This window comes from Fonsecaea nubica (genome assembly GCF_001646965.1).
Source record: "Fonsecaea nubica strain CBS 269.64 chromosome Unknown Scaff128, whole genome shotgun sequence".
Lineage (NCBI taxonomy): Eukaryota > Fungi > Ascomycota > Eurotiomycetes > Chaetothyriales > Herpotrichiellaceae > Fonsecaea > Fonsecaea nubica.
In genome coordinates this window covers 2464-21661 of record NW_019173801.1, presented here as the reverse complement: position 1 = coordinate 21661, position 19198 = coordinate 2464, and the positions used below count along the sequence as shown (strand labels likewise).

Here is a 19198-nt window from a genome sequence, read left to right as displayed (position 1 = left end):
ACTGTGCCACTTATTTTGCGCTCGGATCCGTCAAAGCGATTGCGGGGTTTCCGTCTCGCCGCAGGCTCCCACGACGGGAATCCAACTCCAGGGCCCAGCCTTCCGGCACCGGCCTGGAACACTTATTATGTTGTGCCTGGTGAGCTGGGGCCCGAGGCTCTTACTTTCTACCAACGGTTTCGCATGCAGATTTCCTCTGCTCTTGAATTTTTGGTTGATCTTGTGCTTGGTGTCTCTGCACAGTTTCACGTAAAGATATCCTGCGCCGTTTCTTGCAGACCATGAGTCTTTGCGATCGCGTTGCACGCAGCTTTGCCCACGCTCTCTTCTTCGATCCTTGAACCACCGTCCGATTTACAACTTGTCGGCAAATGTCAGATCTCGCAGATGAGCCTGACCGTGCAGGCAGTGACATGAACAACTCCTTCGACAATCGGGGTTCGCTGCCAAACAACAGAGTACACGAAGCCACTTCGCCAACTGCGCCCCGCAAGTCGAACCAGACGTCGCCTTCCACTGATCAGCCAAAGAAGAAGCGCAAGGTGAACCATGGTCTGTACACGCTCCATGCAGTCTTAGCGATGGCCCACACTGACATCTTTCTTCAGCATGCGTATATTGTCGCCGTTCGGTAAGCTCCTTTGACCTCTGAGACGTGGAAGTACCGAGATTCGAGGACATGGCAAGACATAGTATGGGCTGACTGCTTGTTTTTGGTGGGATACACAGCATATGACTTGCGATTCTGTACGACTCCCTGGCGCTCAATGTCGAGCTCAACACCATCCACTCAAGTCCTGTTTGGCTAACGCAACCCTCCCATTGGGGAACTGTGTCTCAGGATCGACCTTGTAAACGCTGCATCAAGAGAAACATCGGCCACCTGTGTCATGACGAACCAAGAGAGGGACATGGCTATCACAAAAAGTCCAAGACCGACTCAGACACTGCTGGGCCGGACGAGCAGTCTCCTCCACGGGATGATTTTCCTACGGCTCCAAGCTTACCAGGTCCCGCATTGATGGACGACTCTGCTCCTAATCTACTGCAGGAGGATAATATTGGACTGAGACCATCCACAAATGACACCATGGCCGTCTCTAATCCGAGCGCAGCTGCACCAAACGCTGGCATCAATGGTAATGCTCACCCCCGTAAGTGTGTCTCAATCTTTGAGGGGAAAGCAGTCGTCCCTAATGCCGTGCAGACTTCAGTTATAATGATCCATGGACCGGAGTCCAGAATCGATTTCATGATATGCAGGCCTTTCATCCCAACTATATGTTCAACGCAAACGAGGTCACTGATGAATTCAATCTGCTAAACGACTTCCTCAGCAACAGCCTATTTGAAGAGACCGGAATGTATTCCACTGATGAATTCCAGGGTCCCTTCAATGATCCTTCGTTCATGAACTCGATGGCAGCTTCTTCTTTCCCGACCTCCGGAGTCGAACCCATCCTTTCGCAAGAACACGTCAACAGCGTCCATGCAACTACTCAGAACAACGCGGCTCAAGCAGCGCTGATATCTAGGCCGTCGAGTGTAAAGCCAGCATCGGACAAAGCGCGAGAAAAGTATTACATGATGGCTGCCGATCCGACGGGCGCTGAACCTCCGGAGGAGCGCATGCAAAAGCTACTCAAAGCAAAATACGATGCAGGAATGTTACGACCTTTCAATTACGTGAATGGATATGCCCGGCTCAACAAGTACATGGAAAAGAACATGAAGCCACATTCGCGTCACAAGATCTTGATGCAATTGGACCAGTTCCGGCCGAAATTTAGAGAGAGGATGCAGAGCTTGACTGATATCGAATTGGTTCTGGTGGAGATGTGGTTTGAAAGGAGTTTGATGGAGTACGACAGAATTTTCGCTAGCATGGCCATTCCAGCCTGCTGTTGGAGAAGGACGGGCGAAATTTTCAGAGGAAACAAGGAGATGGCAGAGTTGATTCAGGTACCCATCGAATCACTTCGTGATGTGAGTGAAAGATCCAATCGGTCGGCTGTGACTAGGAACTGATAGTAGCATACAGGGAAAGCTTGCCATCCACGAGATCATAGTCGAAGACCAGCTGGTCAGCTACTGGGAGAAGTTCTGTGCCATTTGCTTCGACCAGCAGCAAAAGGCTATGCTCACCAGCTGTACACTACGCTGTCCCACGGCAGGCGCTGACATCGTGGACATTCACTGCTGTTTCTCTTTCACCATTCGAAGAGATAATCACAATATGTAAGCATCGCCACCCTGGTAGCTGTTCCCTCTCGCTAAGACATTCAACACAGACCCTCGCTGATTGTGGGCAACTTCTTGCCCATGAGTCCTGGGAAACGTTGAAGTACAGGACCTCTGTTTTAGTGTATAGCAGCCTCAGATGATGCAATGTTACGATGTTTGAGTATCTTCCAAGTACACTACACCTTGGTTAGCAGCAGGCCTTGAGAAGACTGCGGGTGATGAAATCACGTGCCAGCCACGCTCTTCTTCCCTCTCATAACTGAAAGCCCATTGACTTTCCACGGGTGTATGTTCGACGCCTCTTACGTGCGGTCCGGATCTCTCAAATGTTGCCCAAGGAGCAACGGAGTACGGCCGGATCCATTCTTGGTGTGTTCGCCATCAGTCTCGCTAGGGAACTGACTGATGATGAATTAGAATTCACCTCCCACCTTGAAACCGTCGTCAACCCAGGAGTGACCGTCTCAGCTGAAGAGTTTCCTGACATTTCAATCTACTTGGAAGCCCTCCCTCTCCCACGCAAAGCGCTCACTCCAGGCCAGCGGACAGAGTTCGATCGCAGAGGTGTTGCTCTCTGGAACACATGCTGCAGACTGAGTCGGGGCGAAGGATGTCCGCAGCTGCCCGTCAACCTGGCCAGGGGTGATTATCATCAACCTCCCAGATGTCCACATCTGACCGATGCCCCAGTCCGAGTCTTCTCGTATCTCCTCCTCGAAAGTTCAGCGGGTTCGAGATGGAAGAGTGCACACATTGCGTCCCAGACTCTGAATTCAACTTACTCAACTACAGGCCAACATCGACTATTTCAAATCGCACTCAGAGCTAGCAGAAGCTGTCTTGGTAGGGTACTCTGGGCTGTTGGTATCACTTTGCCTGACAATCATCCTCTCGGTAGATGCTGGCCTGGTTGACCTCGCCTCCAAGGTCATTGAACAGCTGGCTGTCAAATCGGAAGATCTCCTTCAAAGAGCCAGTCACGATGACCTCGATATCGAAAAAGTAAATGGAAGCTTGACTGCACAGTACTTGTTGATGCGCATCACACTGGTCTGTGTACACTACAGCCGTTTGGCGGGCATGAACTAAAGAAACAGGCGTGGAAACAAGGGCGAATAGAGCTAGCCGAGCATTTCTACAGCCAATTCGAGGCATCCAAATCTCAGTTGGATTCCGTTCGGATTGGACAAGCACTTGACCTATGCTACGAGATGGGCAACGATCAGCTCGGTCAGAAAAAATACCTTGTCGCTGCGCAATGGCTCAGAAGGGGTTGCCAGCTCACAAATGAACCTGGAATGCAGGGTGAAGATGCGGATGTCTTGGATCTAAGGCTTACCCTCATACATACTTGCGGTGGGAATCTCTCTTGTTCACGTTTCCGACAACACTCATGCGTTCAGCAGTGCGGGCTCTTTTAGCACTTGAGGAGGGGGAAGCCGGACAGGAGGCTTTTCAACTCCTCCAGGTCCTTCGAGAGGTAAGTATCCTGATTCTGAATGAGAGTGTGAACGAAAGTTAAACGCTTTTAGGAGTACGGCCACAGGCTTCCCGTCATCCTGCTACAATTAGAGGTCGCTGCAAAAGACTCATGTACCAATGCGGACGCCTTCTCAGCTAGTAAGACCATTTCCCACTGAAATTGACGATGATTCTCTCTGATTTACAAAGATTTATTGAGCGTTGTCCGATCGGCTCACCTGATCCACTCAAATCATAAGCTGTGAGTTAGCCCTTCAGGATCACGGTGAGTGTTTGCTCATGGCCTTTAGAATCTTGCACTATGTGCATCATCTAAAATCTTTGAGGTATGAACGGCAAGTAATGAAGGAGTTAAGCTGATCGAACTCAGTACCGCACACGCAATCCGAGTATTGGAGTCGTACATTGTCTTGAGACTTGCTTCAAGCGACGAACACGAATGGACTGAAAAGGCCATCATCACATTGATCTGGCTCATAACAGCAGAAAGCGAGGGCCAGAGCAGCGTCGACATGCTGTCCCTTCAAGGGACATTCGAGAAGATCTACCGAGCCTGGAATAAAGCTCTCAGTGCAGAGGCTACCCATGGTGCATTGATTGTACGTCTCGATCTTGCTATGAACAGAGATCCTGCTGACAATACAGCTTTTCTGGAAGCGGATCGAGCATACCTTCGACCACGGATTGAAAGAGATCACTATTAAATGGTGCCGGGTTGCATTGCATCAACTGTTTAGCAAAGCTGGAGATCAGAACGTGGGCAAAATTGAAAGGTGTGAGAGTTATCACGTCTCTTCCGTCTTGTCACTCATCGGTATTTGGTCTCAGGAGAATAGTCAAATGTCAGATCGATCTCCGCGACTTTGAAGCTGCTTTTGCAGCCCTCGAAACGATGTCGCCAGCGAGAAAACAGCATCCCCTTTCTCGATACCTGCGATACTGTCTGGCTCTGCGGCGTGGGGACGAAGCTGACGGTAAGACCACCTGCCGATAGCCGTGCAATCCATGAGAATAATATCTGGACAGCGAGATCAACACTGGCCTCTCTCGCCACGGTCCATGATGACCGGAACAAGCTCTTGTTTGCCGCCGTTGCAGAAGCAACGCAATATGGTAGCAAATTACAGGGGGCGCAACTCCTCCAGCGCATTCTGGACAAATACAAAGACAATCTGCCACCGGAAATAGATGCATCTGCCCTTCTGAGGTAAGACAGGACCACACAATGTATCGCCCTTTTGTTAATTTGAGAAGATGTACAGCTCGCCTTCTCCTTCTAGCAGTTTCAGAAGCCGACGACCTCGATGAAGAACTTCTGTCTCGGTTATGCGGCATCTTCAAGTCCGGTGCGAGACCCAAGAGCACAAAGTGACCTTGACTGACACAGACCAGCGGTGTCCTTTACGCAAAAGCGACAGCTTAGCGAAGAAACGACCATGGAACATCAACTACAAGAAAGCAGGTGGTTGGAGAAGACCAGCTACAACACTGCCGTGCAATACCTCCAGTCATGGCCGACGAAATATGTCATTGACCTTTTGCATTATTCGTGCCAGGTAGGTGTTTACATGTCCTTACGTCTTTCGTTCCCTCCGACTGATTCCCCACCCATCCAGATGCACTTGCCCACGCATGCTCCAAGCCAGGTTCAATATCAGAAGCACATCCACGAGACTGGTGCAAAGTACATCCAAGCGATCTTGTACACTGTCCAGGCGAGGTCGGCAGCTACGTTGTCGACAGAAGAAGACATTCCTAAGACGGCTTATTCGGGAAAGGCACCACCACATTCGCCGATAGAAATCAAGTCTACTTTGTACAGAAATGTCTTTGCCAAGTACTCGGAAATTCGAAATCATCTGAACGCCTTACGTGAGGGCTCCAGTACAGGCCTCATCGAGCAGGAGGTTCTCGAGGGGATCACGCAGAAACTCATTGTCTTGACACCCCTGGCGTTCGAAGCACTGCTCTTCCTCGTGGGTACCAGTACCGCAGATGTTTCTGGCCCAACCCCGGTTCAACACGATTTCTCGCTTTCTGAAATGGTGGACCAAATGGTACTCCTAAACCCGCCGCAGAAGACGTACTCGCTTTTCGCCGGCATGATCCTCTCCGCCTCCATGAGCGGCCTCGAGTCTACCGAGCCGTCCCAGCCGTCCGGGCCAGAGTCTTCGACTCCACCTGTGCCACTGCCAGTCTCGACAACGACGAATCTGCTCGCGAAGTTGATATCCGGGTTGCGAAACCACTCGGATTACGACAGCAACCGGGCTGCGAGATGGATGAGGTGTATGGTTCAAATCGTTCTCGACCGCCGGCGAGATTCGCGACCCCAAAATCAGTGTCAGTCCGAGTCCGAAGCCGAGTCCGAGCAGCAACAACAACAACAAAACGGCCGCCGCCGGACCGAGGAGAAGAATCTGAGCACCGTGGTGAGAATCACCGAGCATGCCCTGGATCTGGCAACGTCCGCTGCTTCTCCTGCTGCCGCCGGCGGGAATGACTACCCGCCGGAAGAACTGGAGTGGCTGGCCGTCACGCTATTCAATCTCGCCATCGATCTCTACGCGTCACCACTACCACTACCGGCGGCGTCAGGATCAGCCTCGGACTCTGCACCAGCCGACCACGACGAGCATATCCCGGAACACAAAAACAACAAAAACAAGAACAAAAATCAAGGCAGCAGCAGCAGCAGCAGTAGCAGTGGTGAGATGGTTACGCTGCCGCAGTTCTGGGCGAGGAAAGCCGTGGCCGTCGCGGACGTCCTTGCCATGATGAATACCGCGACCGCAGGAGCCGGAGCCGGAGCCGGAGACAGCGACGCTGGAGCCCTCGCAACAGTCCTCCGAGAAAGATGCCAGAGACTGCACTGGGACGTGTGATGCGGTTTTTCCAACTCTCGCGGAAAAATTGGGCGGGATAGGATGGGATGGGATGTATCGGGGACAAAAGAAGCCGTCATGGGGTCCGGTCGTTTCAAGTAAATAAATCATTCGAGCTACGGCCTACGAGGACAAAATGGAGTTTTTCTTTGGGAATGTGAGTGAGACGCTATCGTGCTGTCGTACTATCGTGTCTATTTTGAACCTCGGTCAGGGTTCCGATTCGACTGTTTGTACAATACTAGTATTTGTCTTGGTCCTTCCGAGGATCTTGCAGGGCTAACGGAAGATGGAAGACGATCATGTTCACATAGTGCCAGCCAGCTCTCTGAGATGATGTAACTTGCAGGGGGGAAACAAAGATGTTCGTGCTGTCTTCCTGGGTGTGTCGGTGTTGGTGTCGGTTCTTCTTGATAATGTCCAAGATTTGATGACCCGTGTTCATTCACATTCCATTGATTGTTAACCATTTTTCATATCTTGCCCTGTTGTTTGTGTAGTTGGTGTGGCGGACATATTGGTTGAAATGAAGCAGAGCCTCTGTGTGAGCACACACCCTCTAACCTCTTCGCAAGGGCTCTGGGAAGATGTTGCAAGGGGGTTGGCTTGGGCCTTTTTTTCCGTGCGTCTTCCTTGAGGGCAGAACGGCACTTTTTTTGTTCTTTTGGTGCTCTTTTGTTCCTTTTCAAGATTGATAAAAGAGTCTCGTAATCAGTAATCAGCAATCCACCCTTGGCGGTCCATGTCTTGTCCAACGCGCCATTTTCGTCGTCAAAAGTTTGGGTAAATTCAAGTGGGTATCTTTGAAGAAGTGGAATAAAGGGCATAAAGTATGTAACGCAAAGTGATTTTGCACTGGTTGAAATTCGTATCGTAAAGCGGTCGTCATCTCGTTCACTTCCATTTGGTTGCCAGGTGCGTGGTCCGACTCTGGCCTTCCGAGTATCGGACTTCTGGCATGGTCCTGTGGTCCATTGATCGCTCATGGTGAAGGTACACGGCCGGGACTGCACTGGTCCAGCAAGAGTGCTTTCGTTGCCCCTGACCGGTCATTGGTGCCAGTCAACAACGTCGCTGAACAAGAGCATCCCTGATCCTCCACCTGGACCACTGACTGGCCTCCCAGTCACAGAGTCCAGTCCGACCTTTGCCCTTAGTTCCTCAACCCGTTCCTTTACGCGCTGCACTTTGGCCACGACAACCTCTAGCTTCTTCATGGTACTCTGCTTCCCCATTTCTTCAAGTTCTGGGACCAAGTCGTACAATTCCGCGTAAGCACGGGCAGTTGCATCCCGACGTCGTTGCTCCGAGTTCGTGTGATTGGCTTTCTTTTGCTCAACACTGAGTGGCACTCGGGTAGAAGTGATACTGGGACGATGGACCTTTGACTTGGGTTTGATTGGCGTTGATCCACTTGCATTCACCTTCTTCTTTCGGGAGGGCTTAAGTGGAGGAACCTTTGTATTTCGAGGTGGACGAGCTTTCGATGCGGGCCAAGGTGCTGGGGAAGGTGATCTGGACTGTTCTGCAGTGTCGTGTTCGTCCTCCCCTTCGGCTTCCACGTCGGTATCTGGCTCCTGTTCGCCCATTCCTGAATTTCCGGCGTTGAGGGGGGTTTGTGGTTTGCTACTGGATAGCGGTGTTGGAGGCTGGGATATTGAAGTTCTTGTTTCGCTTTTGACAACAGAGCGCTTCCTCCGAGAACCAGATTGCGGTGGAGCGGGTTGCACCATGCTAGCTTGTGGAATCGAGGCAATCAAGCCATTGCGAGGTTGATCTCTGATGAAATCATCAAAATTTCTCTTCTTTGACCACGTCGGACTCGACGGCTGTGTGTTTGGCTGCGTGTTAGGCTGGGTCGTGCTTCCGCTTGCCGGCTCCAACCATTCGCCGATGGGGTTGTTCATCTGTAGTCCTTGCGGCAGGTCAGGATCCATGGGATTATGAGGAGCAGCATAGCCACTAGGTTGAAACCGAGAATCAGAGCCGAAAGACATGTCTAGACGGCCTGCTGGTGGTATCCTGACTGCAGTCGGAGGTGGATAGGGCTGTTGCCATCCTTGGGTGTAGGCCGGTTGCATCGATGCGGCTGACTGCAGTTGAGCCATGAGGGGATTTGGGAATGTAGTATCATTGTATGAAACGCCGTGCATTCCGCCGACCAGCGGATTTGTCTGTGAGACCGTGGTCATGTCATGTCCCAAAAAGCCATCACCGTACGGAAACCCAGCTCCTGTTAGCTGATGCTGGTCGATGATAGACCGCTGTGCCAGCGCAGTGTCCGAGCCAACGAATGTTGGCGGCATGTCAAAGAACTGGTCATGATCGGTGCGGGGATTGTATTGAGCATGCGTAAGGACTTTGTTGGCAGCAGCATTCTGATCAAAGCCCTGGAAGAAGTTGTCCAGATCTTGATTTTCATGTGCATTGAGCAAAGGTTGGCCTGGGGGAGGACCTGGGGTCATAAACTCGGGTAAACCAATCCCATGAAGATTTTCAGGTTGGTCTGGGGAGTAGACGTAAGCAAATGAATCTTCAAAGAAGGGAAAGTAGGTAGAGGGATTGATAGGAAAGGTGTAGGCCGTACAGCCGAAAGGGAAGTTCTGTTGTCCGCCATGGGACGACATTCTTTGAATCGCCAACATCAATCACGCGACGCCTCCACCTCTTCTCCTAGGCTGCTCTAAGGCAGCCTAGACTTGTGAGAGATAACCAGTGATTGTCCGCCAGGAGATAATGTGTTGTGTAAGGTAGAAAGGTGTCGTTGCGCGGGTTGGTTAGATGGCGCGGAGGATCGATGTTGAAGTGAGGGTGAGATAACGAAGGAAGGCTTTTTCGGTACAGACGACGAGGTGAAAGGAGGAGACAGCAGCCGTCAAACGGTAGACCGCATGGAGTCGAGAACGCAGGTTGCGGGTAAAGTTGAAAGAAAGCCTGAGAGACAGTTGGAGGATCTGTTGGGAAGTGTTGACGCGGGCTGGACAACGGGCCGAGAAGCTGGCAAAATACGGTAAGAGGCGGCAGTCATGAGGTGTAGCGAACAAGATGAGGTGAGGATGAAGACAGTAGTGGCTATGGAGCCTTCTCAATCTCTGGTACAGGTCGACAGAGAGGAGATGGTGACAGAAGGCTGAGAGCAATGCAATGGATGATGCTACAGGAATTCAATCTTTCACATGCGATTTCCAGGTCGTGGATTTTGCGAGCGCAGTTTGCAGGTGAAAAAAGCGACAACAAGCCACAGCTGCTCACCATCCATCCATCCACCCACTGCCACCCACCTACCATCCCGCATGCTGCATTAATGCCAATCCCCGTTCATCGTCTCATCGGACCAATCATTCCAACAAGTCCCGCTTCTCTGTATCAAGGGGTCCCCTCAACCTCCACCTCACCAATGCCCGAGCCTTTCAAGCACCAGACCCGACCACGAGGTTGTCCATGGGCCATGGTCGGACGATCCCTATCCACATGATGAGAGACGATGATCCGGGGCCAGCGAGCCAGGTACTTCGCATACCGAGGACCAACCGTAGCCCGATGACGCAGGTATATTGGACTCTACAAGAACAATCTTGACGTCTTACCACAGCCGATCAGGGGTGAATAGAAATTAATACATACATTCAAAGGACATAGTCTATGGGCTATGCCACCAAACCCTCAAAAGTCCAAAGCCGATCTCCAAAATCAACCTGCCTGTCCGCATCTCGCTTCGGCCTTATCGATATGCCAAACCCCAAACGCCTTGCGCCCCCTCCGGCCCCTTTCTCATCCATAACCCGGACTGATGTTTGCCATCCGACATGCGCACGACCACTGCTCCATTCCCAGCGATCCATTCCATCAATATATTCCCCGTCAGTCTATCCGAAAGAACCAAAAACAACATCCAGATATGTCCAAGCATCTCTCCCCAAGTAAATACCCTGATCTTCCAGAGGCTGCCACCATCCAGCTCCTTCGTCATTCGTATGGCGAACCCTACCTTTCCTGACTCAATAACCGAGGTCATATTCTCCCAGAACTGGATGAATTCATCCCCAGTCCACAAGGCGTGATTTGTGGTCTTTGAAGCCAGCACACCTGCGCCACCACCGCGTTTCTTGCGCGCCGTGGATCCTAGTAGTTTTAGTGTTACTCGAGGTCGTCTGGATTCTTCCACGACGCTCTCTTCTGCTATTTTGATGTAGAATTGCCAGTAACCGCGCTCAAGGACTTTGACGTCTCGACAAACGAATGCCGGTCGGAAGTGCTTAAGCGCGGGTGCCTCCCCATGCGTCAGCCTCTTCAGGGTTTTGGTAATATGCGTCGTGAATTTCGACTGCCCACCATTGGGATATGGGGCTCGGACCTCTGCAGGCAACAGTCTTACCTGGTGATGGTCTTGCTGAAGAATTGTAGCAGAGTCGGCGCAGTTGGCAACCGGCGACGCTCGCGGTCGCGGACTTCTCACCAGCACTTTGCGGTCACGGGCGCCAGCATAGACTGGCTTGCTGTGGCGGTCAGGACTTGTAAGATCGATTATGCTGCAAGTTTCAACTTGCTTAGACTGGCGCGCTTCCACACCAAAAGTACCATAGAGCCTCCGGGCGGACGATGACACCGACTCAGTAGAACTTGTTCCATGGCCGCCAGAGATTCTGTCGGCAAGGTCATCGATAGAGTCGACATTGCCAGAGTCAGTTTCCGTCCGTGGCTTCTTTCGTCTTCGCTCCCCATGTGCAGACACCGACCCTGGTTCGGTCAAGGATCTCCCAGGCCGAGACTGTGAACGAGAGGCAGATATAGCTTTCACATCTTGTGGAACCACATTCGGAGATTCGGACTGCAACCTGGAACGCGTGGAAGACGATGTGCTAACAGAAGAAGTCTCGGAAGAGGCTCGTCTGGGGCTCATGCCAGCTCGAGGTAGTTCAATCCGATCGCCGGTCGAAGTCAGTTCAGGAGCAGTGCTCGGGCGAGGCAGGATTGGCTGACGAGAAGAGGAACTCCTATTGTAAAGTAAGTCTTCCTGTAGCAGTGCGAAGTAATCCCAAGGTACGAATACGCATGTCCAGGTCCTAAGCCACTGGGCCATTCCGATAAATATCACATTGCGCTATTCTGCAAACATCGGACACCAACCTAGTATCAATGAGTGAATCGCTTTCATTGTCGCCAGCGGACTCCTCCCCGGAAACAGAAACCAGTGAAGAGGAATCGATGCCCGAGACTCGGGTAATTATGGCTGGCCTGAAGTCCAGAACGGATTGAGCGATGGCGATGTAGCGTCTGTCATCTCGTGCAGTGCTCGGAGCACTGATATGAACTAGGAGTTCATTCTCGACCGTCGCCATTGTAGGTATAGGGTACGAATCTTGCCCATTTTTGGCCAATGAAGGAAACCTGGTGTCAAAGGGAAGATAACAGAAGTTGAAGACGGGGCGATGACAGTGCAGAAGACCGCTTTCACATCAAGAGAGAGCCAATTCACTGTCCACGATTCGCGAGCGTGAACGAGCGAATGTTGGTGTAGCAACGTGGCGCGTCTCATCGGTTTGGAGGCAAAATTCCAAATTCCAAATTCCAACCAAATCAGGACAGTGGACCGAAGAAAACGCAATCCAGGGCACCAATCATGGCCTGATCACCACTTCACTTGGTGCGCATGAGGCATGCGTGTCTGTACGTATTAATTAATCAGTGTCCCACCGTCTGTCTCTCATCCGCCTCTTCCTACTGTCGAGTTATAAATCTAGCCTCGAGACCTTTTCCTGTCGCTGCTAATGCGCCGTAGCAGATCCTTGGTCAATGCCATGTCCTGTACTGAGTGCCTAGTAGGTTGTCCGCAGTCTGTTCCTACCAAGTTCCTCCCACCAGGTGATCGATTTTCCCATCTGAGTATCTGTTTACCACCACTCGCTGGCTCGTTCTCGATGGGCTTCAGGCTTCTAGAAGCATGTCCCCGTCGGTTTTGGACTACCATGATGGAGCAACGAGTATATGGTTCCACGGCATCAAACAGCAAAATCACGCTTGGGTTGATAAAAATCAGAGGGAGAAAATCAGACGGGAGTGAGTGTCATTTTCCCCTCTGGCAGCAGCTTGAGGCACTCCCATACTGCTTCCTAGACACCTGCGTTTCCACGTTGATGACTCGGATGGAAGGGCTTGCTCTAAGAGATGTCAGTGAACAACTGCGAGATTGATAACTGGATGGTTGTCGAAATGGTCGAGGGTGCTACAATCACCACCCTTGCTCAATCTCCTACGCTGATTTGATAGGTACGGTTGGTTGCTTGACTGTGCTGATACCCAAGCTAGAAATAGCACTTTGGACGCAGCTGCGATTTGCACCATCAAGCGAGTGCCTCAAATGCCTGGAAATTGAAACCTGGCTGCTAAGTCGGATACGGGCGATCGAAGCAAGATCCTTGATAACACATAACGATTGTCCACTGCCTCTTCTGGTAACTTTTCGCAGCGGTGGATGATAGCCGCGCGACATAGAGACGATGCTTGTGCAGGAAACATGCTTGTCGCTGGACCAGCGGATCACGACGAGGAAAGCTGTACAACCAGATTGGTGCAACAGAGCGCGGAAGCAAAAGGGTTCCCTTTCTGAGACGTTGACGAAGGACCGACGGAACAACGTGACAACCCGCCGTCGGCGACCAGAGAGGTTGGACTACTCAGTGGAATCGATATGAGTGGGTCAAGGAAGGTAAGGGGCAGCTGGTAAGTGCATTTCACAGAGTAGTCAACAAGATGGCACATTGGGAGGTCGATGTCGGTGCGCGATTGAATGTTTCCAGGATGAAATTGGATGGCGGCACCGCTGCTGAACATTTCCACCGCATTCCTCTCCTGTACCTCTCCTTGGCTCAGGTGTTGCAAGCTCTACGATTCCACCGGATCCGGCAGACATGCCTGTGTGAGGACGACAAAAACATTCTTGTTGTTTTACATGGTCAATTACCTGGAAATGGGCCGGATGTGATTACCGCTGCGGCTTCTCACAGGGCCAAGTGGGTTCTCTGGGGGCTTCGTCCGGGCTAACCAGGCTCTTCGTTTACCTGACGAGTTAGGCGTCACTAGCCTCTTTTGGCACTCATTAGCGGGAACAGTTGACGCAATGACTGCCCACGAGGTTTCTGTGTGAATCTCTAGGCACTTACCAGGCACTTACCTAACCATGCATGGAACCCATTGTGCTTATTACTCTGGCGTGCCTGACAGATTTTAACTGCCATCCAAGCCTAGATTCAATCTATCGGTTCCACTCCTCTCGCCTGGAACAGTGTTTCCTTCCTTGACCCGCGGGCATGGCCGGCTGAATGAATGACCTTGGTGACCTGAGCTTTGCTGAACTCTTCTCCCAAGTCCCAAGGCTACAAGTGCTTATACCCACACCACTCTTACTGTGGCTGTGCTTGCGACAAAATTATTTGATGGACTTTGCGTGAGTTATGCCCTTTCTGACCTTCTCAGTGGCTTCGGGTGCTGACAGAACATCTCAACCCCACAAGGCGAGAAAAGAATGATAAAGGACAAAAACCATTGCCTCCTCTCTTCTTCCGCAAACCTTCATCGTGTTCATCGACTCGACGACGTAACTACCTCTCTACCTCATTCAATCCACCTGCGCATCCGATCGCAACACAGGTTGCACGACTCGCGTCCGTCCTGCGTTGTCTTCCTCAAACGTGTAACGCTACATCCCACTATCTAACCATCCTCCGACACCCTTCCGGCCCCTACTCGCCAATTGGCAGTCGTCCTCACCTGGAGAAAAACTTGGTCGCCTCCTCCCCGTATTCCGTGGTGCAGCACAAAGACGAAAGCTGTGGCCCCTGCAGGAGAATTCACGGCTCGAGACCCTTACAACCCTCCGTGCCTGCACCCGCCGCTTCAAGATCCCGCGATATAGACCCCGCCAGCCTAGGTATCCTTGCACATAAATACTCCACGATCCAGCCAACCAATTGCCCTCTGGCACAAAGGAATCAACGAGTCTCTTAGCCCATCACTATCCCCAGTCTAAAGCAGCGGATTAGACCATCCAACTCAGGTTCCTTGTCCTCTGGTGCCCACCCATTCTTCTGTGCTTCCGGTCTCGAATCTCCAACGACTGCGCCATCGCGGCCAGGGTGTGAGAGCTTCGCATCGACCCGGTTCCGCCTCTGCTTGATCACGCCGCTTCAGTTTCAGCTTTCAACGTCCTTCCCCTCCGCCTTTCAACCTTTTCGAACACGTCTTTTCCTGCCATCATCGACTACAACCGCTGTTGGTTCTTCCTTCCGTTGCGCATCGCTCTCTAGTGAAGCTACGACGCAATTGTTGCACAGATTTTCCATACCGCGATCAGCAATCTTGTCCCGCCATAAAATATTGCCTTGCGCTCGACCCCTCCATCCAAGTTTCTGCTGCACCCACATTGGATTTTCACAGCGCTTTCACGACCTTGTCGCATGATTAGTCTCAGGACGGCATGCTAATTGCGAAATCCTCAACACGATCTCCTTGTCATTGCCTTTTGACTCTCCGTCCTGGTTTGCACGATTGCGTGGCCTTTCGGTAAACAAGAAACAAGCCTCCATCCTCGACTAACTCTGACCGGCTCGCGCCAATTCCGAGCTTCTACGGTGGTCAGCTTTGTTACAACCGGACAACAGAGTACAGGGCTTACCCTGACCTTCTATCTAACGATTCGCAAATCAATTTATCTCATGATCAAAGTGGGTTGCTGGAGGTAGTCTATCAATATTATTATCATCGTGCCGCAGTTTGACTGCATCTTAACATGCAACAACCACCCGACATGGACCCGTCGAATTGGACCGGTCAAGATTATGCGCCTGGATCTTCCTACCGTAAGTCGCTGCAATCTCACTCCCGATATAATGATCGATGATGGCTCTCCTCAAGCATTACATGCTTGATATGCTATCGTAGGAGCTTTCACTGGAGAGACGCAAAGAATGTGAATGGATACTCTAATCAAACACGGGCGGATCAGCCTTCGTACTCGGTTCAATTGATGATCTTGTGGCTAATTCGGCATCGATATCAGACAATGGGGTTCCGAGCGAAGCAAAGGCACACGGCGGCCCCGTAAACATGGGCTTCCTCAAAGGGTTCGGCGGAATGCAGAAGAGGATCACTAGAGGTGAGCCACATTGGTTTTGCCTATCTGGGCATTTGGGCTGATCATGGCTAGATGGGCAACCGGCCAAGAGAAGAGGTCCGAAACCTGACAGTAAACCAGCGCAAACGCGGCGACAGGAGCTCAATCGGCAAGCTCAAAGGTGGGTAGAGTCCTTTTGTGCCTCGTGCGCTTTTTACTAAGGCGGCTGTCTGCTAGAACACACCGTGAACGTAAAGAGAATTACATCAAAGCCTTGGAAATGGAACTTGCACGTCTGCGCGAAGTTTTCGTCTTCGAACAGAATACGCGAGACGCAACCATTCAGCAGCAAAAGTTGATGATTGAGAATCAGCAACGAGAGATACTGGCATTGAGAGAGGTCCTAACATCTCGGGGAATTGCATTCGAAAACGAACTCGAGAACAGGAAAGCTATGCTTGCCCTGAAACCGAAGCGAGAGGAAAATTCCATGACCCCTCCATCGCTGAATACTTTGAGTCCCCCATCCGTTGGTCCCAGATCCGTCGGTTATGGGAGTGCTGTGACGGGGCATGCTTCCGTGACAAGCGGCTATTCCCCACAAGCATACCTGAACGGTGGTGCCTTGAGTGCGTCAGGTCACTCTCCCGGGACAACCCACTACGCCAGTTCGCCTCAAGGACCAGAAATCCAAGAGTTCGGCATCAAACAAGAAGAAGGAGCCACACCAGACATGCCGGGTATTTTCGAGAGAGAACCCCAGTTGGGCATTGATTTCATCTTGAAGTGAGTACTAGCCTTTATACATTCCTCGGATTGTTGAGACTGACCACATGATATCCAGGCTGGAGCAGACTTGTCGTGATCATGAGGAGTATCTTGTCCGGCGATCAGCGGACTCACCCAACAATGACGAAGAAGCACTATTTTCCGGCCATGCCCTGATGGCCACCTGTCCACCTCCGAGCCATATCGCGCGAGTTGCCGCTCAAGAGGGTGGCTTGGTGCCCACATACGAGCACAAAGTGCCAGATGCCGAGTCAGTACAAATTTTGAACAACTTGCTAAATCTCAGCCAAACGCTCAAAGGCAGCGCAATCCCCAGCGGCCAGGTGACTCCTATCATGGCTTTACAATCTCTCAAGGGCCATCGAAACTACACTACTCTTACGAGGGAAGACGTCTTGGGTATGATTGAGTCCATCAGGAGCAAGGTCCGATGCTATGGTTTTGGGGCAGTGATGGAAGATTTCGAACTCCGGGATGCTCTCTCGAGTATCTTTGCAACGAAGCCAGAGACATATGATCAACTAGGCACGGATTATTCGGCTGAGATTGACGAGATGTACTCATGACGAATGAATGGTGTAGGCGGCAAGGAAATGTGTTTGCCCAGAAACGCATTTCTTGAAGCCGGATGGTTTCGGATTCGTGTGGACGGCTGTCTAAGATATGAGATGTATTGCCATTGTTTCGTCCCAGCAGTGTTCTTTTGGATCCTCGTCCCTGTCTGCAAGCTGCGAAATGACCAGAGAAGGAGGGGCATATGTGTCACGAAAAAGGTCGCACCCTCCACCGCTGATGGCGCAGGGACTGTGAGTATATATGATGCACATGATCGACATGTCGGTGGCCGAACGCGAAGCAGTCTCTTTGTGGACTGCCATCTACCTACCGATGACAACAGTCCTTATATCCTTTCTGGCCTAGTATGTTAAGTGGTTCGCTAGAGCCATCTTGGTCGTGGTTTCACGTCAAAGTTGAAATAATATTGTTGTGAGCCTCAAAAAGTGTGCGGCACACAGCGTCGACATCCTTCGCATCTCCTTTCTCTCTCTCGCTACAACACCAATCCCCTTTCGACTCAACCATTCATTCAAGGTTGTCATATTTGCTCAATAGCTAGAGTGTTATCGAGGAGAAATGGCGAGATCAGATCTCATTGTCCTTACGTGCGCTAGCGGTCGACAATGCAGCCAGATCATCCCCTTCTTACACAAAGAGCCATCGTCAGCGTCACCACGTCCTGCGCTCCGCCTGGTGGTCAATTCTGACAAGTCACGCGCACGGCTTGCCGAGCAGTATCCTGACGCAGAGGTCGTGCGTGCTAACCTTCAAGTGCCCCAAGAATGCGCTGCGATCGTTGACGGGGCTACTACCGTCTTCTACGTTGGGCCACCCTTCCACCCATACGAAGTCACGCTGGGCATGAACATGATCGACGCCGCTATTGCAGAGTCTCGTCGACAGGAGCAGCAGCAGCAGCAGCAGCAGCAAGAGAAGGGCGGCAATGTGATCTCAGACTCAAGTTCACCATCCACGCCCCGTTCCCTCCACTTTGTCTTCAGCTCCGCGCTGCACCCGGAGGCCAGCAAGCTGCTGCACCACGACCAGAAGCGGCAGATCGAGGAGTACCTGACGGAATCGGACTTGTCGTACACGATCCTCCAGCCGAGCACATTCATGGACAACTTCATCGGCCAGCTACTGAGCCAGAAGGACGCGTCGTCGCAGGGGAGTGACGGCGCAAGGGGCACATTCATGGCGCCATTCAACCCTGCTGTGCGCATGTCCTTCTCGGCGGTGCGCGACCACGCCGAGGTCGCCGTCAAGGTCATCCGCGAGCGCGAGCGCCACTTCTTCGCCACGTACCAGCTCGTCAGCACATTGCCGATCACCACCGCCGAGTACGTCGAGGCCATCGGCGGCGTGCTCGGCATACGCTTCGACATCAAGCGCGTCCCCCTGGAACAGGCCGTCGAGATGTTCATCAAGATGACCTACGGCGTCGACCGTGCCGGAGAAATGGACCAGACGTTCAGGGACGCACCCGAGCGCATGCTGCTCTACTACAACAGCAGGGGTTTGCTGGGGAATCCGGGCGTCCTCGAATGGTTGCTGGGCAGGAAACCCACCACGCCGGCCGAACTGGCTAGGCTGAAGCTCAAAGGGGAAGCCTGAACAGATGTTTTTTGGCTACCTAGTACTGGTAGATACAACAGTGGCATTCGTGGGCACTCGACGTTACGCTGTGTGGACTTGGAAACGGCGAAGCAAAAGAGCATGGAATGGTGAATACATGAAACGCCAAAAGCGCAACCGTAGAGCCAGTATCCCTTGTTTCCATGAAGTGGGCAATATGGAGCTGTACCTGCACTCGATTCCTGGTGTATCAATGGCATAGCCCGTGGCCACCGATGGCCCCATCACCAATCTCCCTTTCCTTAGTGAGGGCGCCAGTAGTCTCGTCTTCAGGTCTCTGACTCGGCCATCATCGAACGTCCTCGCGATACAGACGATGACCGTCGAAGTCTTCCTATTGAGGTGGATGTCTATCGCCGCCCAGGAACCCACCCAACATCTACCCCAGTCTGCGCTCCGAACATCCAAAACTACCACCGACAGATCCCTTCTGTTCTATCGGAACTTTTTGCCCTTGGGTCTCTGCTCGATGAACTCGAGACGACCCATCAGCCGT

General features: G+C 51.9%; 6 protein-coding genes across 6 annotated transcripts; 4 read left to right on the top strand and 2 right to left on the bottom strand.

Moving 5' to 3' along the window:
* Window positions 1–371: 371 nt before the first annotated feature.
* AYO20_10961 (hypothetical protein) lies at window positions 372–2343 on the top strand (the record flags this gene model as incomplete). Its single annotated transcript, XM_022649215.1, has 5 exons — window positions 372–631; window positions 904–1154; window positions 1208–1986; window positions 2042–2238; window positions 2292–2343. The coding sequence occupies 5 exons, from the start codon at window positions 372–374 to the stop codon at window positions 2341–2343; spliced, it is 1539 nt and encodes a 512-aa protein (XP_022494800.1).
* Window positions 2344–2570: 227 nt separating this feature from the next.
* On the top strand, window positions 2571–6611 carry AYO20_10960 (hypothetical protein; the record flags this gene model as incomplete). The annotated part of the gene is made up of 13 exons (XM_022649214.1): window positions 2571–2613; window positions 2662–2933; window positions 3037–3246; window positions 3312–3474; window positions 3648–3724; window positions 3777–3864; window positions 3916–3967; window positions 4097–4325; window positions 4372–4499; window positions 4555–4700; window positions 4753–4933; window positions 5114–5282; window positions 5343–6611. The coding sequence occupies 13 exons, from the start codon at window positions 2571–2573 to the stop codon at window positions 6609–6611; spliced, it is 3027 nt and encodes a 1008-aa protein (XP_022494799.1).
* A 1049-nt stretch (window positions 6612–7660) lies between these two features.
* Window positions 7661–9238, bottom strand: AYO20_10959 (hypothetical protein; the record flags this gene model as incomplete). Its single annotated transcript, XM_022649213.1, has 1 exon — window positions 7661–9238. One exon carries the CDS (start codon window positions 9236–9238, stop codon window positions 7661–7663), a length of 1578 nt encoding a protein of 525 aa, XP_022494798.1.
* A 1094-nt stretch (window positions 9239–10332) lies between these two features.
* Window positions 10333–11950, bottom strand: AYO20_10958 (hypothetical protein; the record flags this gene model as incomplete). The annotated part of the gene is made up of 2 exons (XM_022649212.1): window positions 10333–11605; window positions 11739–11950. The coding sequence occupies 2 exons, from the start codon at window positions 11948–11950 to the stop codon at window positions 10333–10335; spliced, it is 1485 nt and encodes a 494-aa protein (XP_022494797.1).
* Window positions 11951–15713: 3763 nt separating this feature from the next.
* On the top strand, window positions 15714–17075 carry AYO20_10957 (hypothetical protein; the record flags this gene model as incomplete). The annotated part of the gene is made up of 4 exons (XM_022649211.1): window positions 15714–15762; window positions 15814–15901; window positions 15958–16506; window positions 16565–17075. 4 exons carry the CDS (start codon window positions 15714–15716, stop codon window positions 17073–17075), a joined length of 1197 nt encoding a protein of 398 aa, XP_022494796.1.
* A 568-nt stretch (window positions 17076–17643) lies between these two features.
* Window positions 17644–18681, top strand: AYO20_10956 (hypothetical protein; the record flags this gene model as incomplete). The annotated part of the gene is made up of 1 exon (XM_022649210.1): window positions 17644–18681. The coding sequence occupies one exon, from the start codon at window positions 17644–17646 to the stop codon at window positions 18679–18681; it is 1038 nt and encodes a 345-aa protein (XP_022494795.1).
* Between the last annotated feature and the right edge of the window lie 517 nt (window positions 18682–19198).